General features: G+C 41.1%; 1 protein-coding gene across 1 annotated transcript in view; it reads left to right on the forward strand.

Moving 5' to 3' along the window:
* Window positions 1-3574, forward strand: part of LOC118339904 (SH3 domain-binding protein 4-A-like) — a 16795-nt gene extending 13221 nt beyond the window's left edge. Inside the window, exons 3-4 of the mRNA XM_035677718.1 lie at window positions 197-385; window positions 1154-3574. Of these exons, the coding sequence (XP_035533611.1) occupies window positions 197-385; window positions 1154-1378 (414 nt within the window). The 3' untranslated portion in view covers window positions 1379-3574. The remainder of the gene's footprint in view (window positions 1-196; window positions 386-1153) is intronic.
* The last annotated feature ends 1394 nt before the right edge of the window (window positions 3575-4968 follow it).

A 4968-nucleotide genomic window follows, 5' to 3' on the forward strand; every position in this document is an offset into this window, starting at 1 on the left:
GACTGGTAACCCAAAGTGGATCTAAATAACATTCAGTCGGGTTGAGCAAAGTACTCGGCTGTATGTGTTGCTTTCAGCCCATTCGACCAAGCTGGATCTGTGTTTTTCTAATTTAACATAAATAGATTTGCCTTAAAGCCCATGTATGAAAAAATAACAATTATATGATAAAAACTGTCTCTCTTCCCCCCACCAGGCGTTACTGAAGATGGACTGCCAGGGTCTGGTTGCCAGACTGGTCCTGGATTTCGTCTTGCTGACCACGGCAGTGGAGGTGGCGTCCCGGTGGAGGGAACTGGCCGAGAAACTTGCTCGAGTGTCCAGACAGCAGATGGAGGCTTACGAGGCTCCGCACCGCGATAAGAACGGTCTATTGGACAATGAGGTAAGAGACTTGGGAAAGTCTGCCCCCCCACCCTCAGAAACAGAAAACTGCTCCCTCTTCCATCCCGTAATGTTCAGCCAACATTTGGTTAGATTTTGTCAAACTGGCACCGTTAAGAGTGTTAGATGTTTGCAGAGTACCCAACAATGTACCGACATCTATCACCGGATTCCTTTGATGCTGATGAAAACCTAAAATCATGATGATTCTGGATTAAAATGAGCATCTTCTTTGATTATGTTTATTTGCAATGGATAGGTAAATAAACAACGAGGTCAACTTCCTCCTTTCCTGTAATTAGATATGCTACGTGCTAGGCTAATTTATGTTGTAAAGACGACCACATTTTCAAGATGTTACAAAGATAAAAAAACGACATATAGTCACATCTTAAGATAGCTTATGTTAACTAAATGCTAGCTACCTAATCTACATTAATTGTAAGCTAGTGAGTTAGCTGACTAGTTACTACTTTTATCTTTCAAACATCTTCAAAATCTGGTTGTCTTTTCAACATACACAAGCTTAGCACATAGCATATCTAAGCACAAGGGTGGCGAAGTCATCACATACCTTCCTCTGGCTCTGATTGGCTAGTTATCGTTGCCTTCCATAGTTTGGTTGGTTAGGATTAGGGTCAATCAGAGCCAGAGTAGGGCTTTAATCTCGCGTATAAAGAAAAGAGAAGGTTGACAGAGGAAGGGTCCACAATCTGTACCATCCTAAACTCTTCTTCTTCTCTCTCTGACCACAATCCCAACCCTTCAGTCCATGTGGAAGCCAGCCTACGACTTCCTCCTGACTTGGGCCGCCCACGTGGGGGACAGCTACCGAGACATCATCCAGGAGCTCCACCTCGGCCTGGACAAGATGAGGAACCCCATCACCAAGAAGTGGAAGCACCTTACCGGCACCTTAATCCTCGTCAACTGCCTCGATAACCTCCGCAGTGCCGCCTTCTGTCCCACCGGATATGGAGATTTTGCTGTGTGAACATTTTCATCCAACCCGGAGAACACTTTTAAAAAGTCTGTAAGGGGTCATCTTCTTCGGGACATGGTTGGGGTTACTGGAACTTCTTGGTCCTAAGATTCATCTGTGAAGTTTGATTGAACCCTGTGAACATTCATTGTTTTTGTGACAGTTTGGGATGGATGTCAGGGATCAAACCTTGGACCGTCCAGTTTAGGGTGTCTGGTGAATCTCTAGGCGTCCCTCAGCCTTCGATCTTCAGGTCAGTCAGTACGTGCTGGTCTCTTGTTTGGATTCATGGATCGGCACCAAGGAAGAACCCACTGGTTCTTGTGAAGCGCCAGATGTAGAAAAGCCCTTGGAGGATTTCTGGCATTGTTTAGGTCAACGTGAAACTGGAAGATCTGCCTCTTTATGCCTCTTGTTACATTCGTCCTGCTTTCTCTTTCCTTTTACTCTTCTCCATCTCTTTTCTACCTCACCTTTTGTCTTTATCACTTCCTGTCTCGCTTGTGTTCTTTGTCTCTTTTACACGATAAACTTTTCTCTTCCTTTCGCTCCAATTAATTACAGTTCGAATGATTTGTATTTATTCGTTACGACATCTCTCTGTCCACTTTTTTGTTCACCCCTCAGGACAACATCAGAGACCTCAACCACTGCAGTACACAACCACACATACTGTGAACTTTCCTCTATCTATGAAAGCTGATTGGACCACCATACTCAACTGATCATGCTCACAAACCTTTGTTGGCAGTCTTATGCTTTCACTGCCTCTCTACGGCATTTTCTTGTGTTAAATTCAATGAAAATGAATCAGAAATGGTTTAATACGTTCAAACATTACGATCATTTGTCAGTAATTAGCTTGCCAAAAACTGTTAGCCCAGTGCTAACTTTACATGTGACTCTGTGTAGTCCATGCAGTAAAGGTACATTAGCTCATATCTGTTTATGCAAGATATACTTCTATTTTTTTATACTTGCAGAACAATACAGATTACGTATTATCAACAGTGTTATTTTTTTTTTGTACTTGAACTGTTCCGTCCCTCCAACCTCGGTATGTTCTTTCCAGCTAAAAACAAAAAAGCATGGCTGTGATTTTTTTAGCCGAACATGCAAATCGAGTTCCCTGTGCAAAAGCGAATGCTACGTACTTCAATAGCTAGCTTGTTAGCTCGCTAACACTAGGCAGTGCATCTGATTTAATACTTTTGCACACACAGATGTTTTGATTGATCGAAGATTATGTGGTGAGGATGAAACTAAAATGTATTTACATGTTAAACACAGTGGTCTAGTAAAGAGTATGAGCATCTGGTATACCCACTTCTAAATGCCCTCTGGTGCACATCATTCAAAAGTGTTAGGCGACCTGAATGTTTGTTCTAGGATGGGGAAGGCATCAGATTGATGGAGTAAGGATTACGTCACTCAGAATGTACAACTATGTGGTTGTCTCACCAGTGTTGATCGCAAAATCTGCACTTCTTCTGCGGCTAATGTGAAAATCAGAACGATCCTTCCTCCCCAGCAGAATTTAAATGACAATCTGCAACTGGCCCCTTTTTGGAAGAGCTATATATGCAAGAGTAGTCTAACATGTCACTGTTCATAACACAGGGTGTTTATACTTTGCTGGATGGGTCACCAACTCCTCCAGGCACCACTACACCACTGGTTAAACATGTTAAATATTTAAATGTTTAAAATTAAACTAGAAATTCCTGTAAGTTTCCATGTAAGTTTGGACGTTTCCTTACTTTCTGACAACGTGCAGCATAACTATAATTATTTATCTGAAGTATTGAGGGAATGTTAGTGTTTTAATTAAAGACACATCAGCTGTTAGAGTCCAAAACAGTTTACTGCTTCAATAAATTAAATGTGACTTTAAACTGTGAAAACCGAAGTACCGGAAATATTTGTAGCTTTTGTTAAATTTATATTTAAAGAAGCCTTTTGTCTCTGCTCTCAGCAAGTATAATCAATCAGCTTTGATGCTTTTATTTTAAATTTTCTTTCTTTCACTCTGTGGTTTTTCTTGTTTGTTTACAGTACGTTTTGTGACTGCTGCAGTGTGGAATATGGTCTGAACAAAAAAAATCTGTAAGGAGTTTATATATTTGTACTGAATGCCGATTGACATGTTCTTATGTGATGTATCACCTGTGACAGGTCGCAGATCGGAAACCTGTTCAGTGTTTCTGTTCAGAAGGTTTCAATAAAACTGAAAATTCAAAACAAAATGTAAAAATGTGAAAATTACTGTGTGGGTGTGCAGAAGTGTTAGGAAGTCCATTCATGGATTGGATCATTCAAACATTTGTTTGTCGTTAGATTTGCTTATTTTATTGCTAAACCGACCTTCAACAAACACACCTGGAACTACATGAATAGATCATTTGTAGTGCCAAAATCAAAATATACTTCAGTAAGAAAACCACAGATTTGATTTAAGTATGTCTAGACACTGAATCACACTGATATTTTAGTATATTTGCTTGTTTGTACATGAAAGGACCAGAAATTTTAACACATTTATCTGCAGTAGATGTAGAATAGGGGACAATGCAATATTACCGGTATTGATTATTGACAATCTCTGGAATTGTATTCTGAAGATATTATGATGAGTTGTTCTTGATTCCAAAAACAACTATTTCTGAACTCAGCTCAGTATCAGTCACCGACCACGCTGAGCTTCACGACGGCTCTTCAGAAACCTGCGGGTGATGTCACGGAGACTACGGCCATTTTTATTTACACAGTCTGGGGCAGAGATGCAGCAAATGGTCGATAGATTCCACCTCCATAAATTTGCAAATCGTGCCCCAAATGTGGTTCTTTGTGCATAAGAGTGTTCTGTGTCATCATGAATCCCACACGGACAATAAAGCCAATTTCTTCATGTAAACACATCCAAATATCACGCATGGATGCACAAACAAGCCCATGTGCTAATGCAGGCACAAACACCACACATGAATGGACACAAATCTGTCTTCGTATGCTCTCTTTCCCAGTCAAATACAATCCTCCACACACACACACACACACGCTTTAATGTGCTTTAATTAAAGCAGATAATTATTCACCCTCAGAGGACAGGCCACCTTGGCAGAGTCGTCCTTTGCCTCTCGATGACTAACCCTCAACATTCCTGCTCGTCTCCTGGACACGACTCGGAGCTCAGTATTTTTTTTGAGCATAGCACCGTTATAGGGAACAAGGTGATAAAGCTCCACTTTACTCAGGTTTTAATAAGCTGCTATTTAAAAATGTGCATAAATCACCTCAGACTGTGTGTAGCCACTCGTGTTTACAGATCCCCTTTGCTCAGAGAGAAATATTCACAGCAGGGAGATAAAAAGGTTCATCTCCAAAGACTCAAAGCCGTCTAACCTGGAGTTTTCTTTAGAGAGACAGAAGCCTCACCCAACCCTTGATGTTTGATATGTTCTGCCTGAAAAGATGAATCTGGAAGATGCACCTTGAGCAGATTTAACAGCAGCAAAGTAATAAATGACTGTAAACACCCGGATCATCACATGCAGGGGCGGATCTGGACAGGTGACAGTGGCCACCCCAGTTTGGTGTGAAAC

The sequence above is a fragment of the Morone saxatilis genome, unplaced genomic scaffold, assembly GCF_004916995.1.
Source record: "Morone saxatilis isolate NCDOM2014 unplaced genomic scaffold, NCSU_SB_2.0 Contig6, whole genome shotgun sequence".
In the NCBI taxonomy this organism is placed as follows: Eukaryota; Metazoa; Chordata; class Actinopteri; family Moronidae; genus Morone; species Morone saxatilis.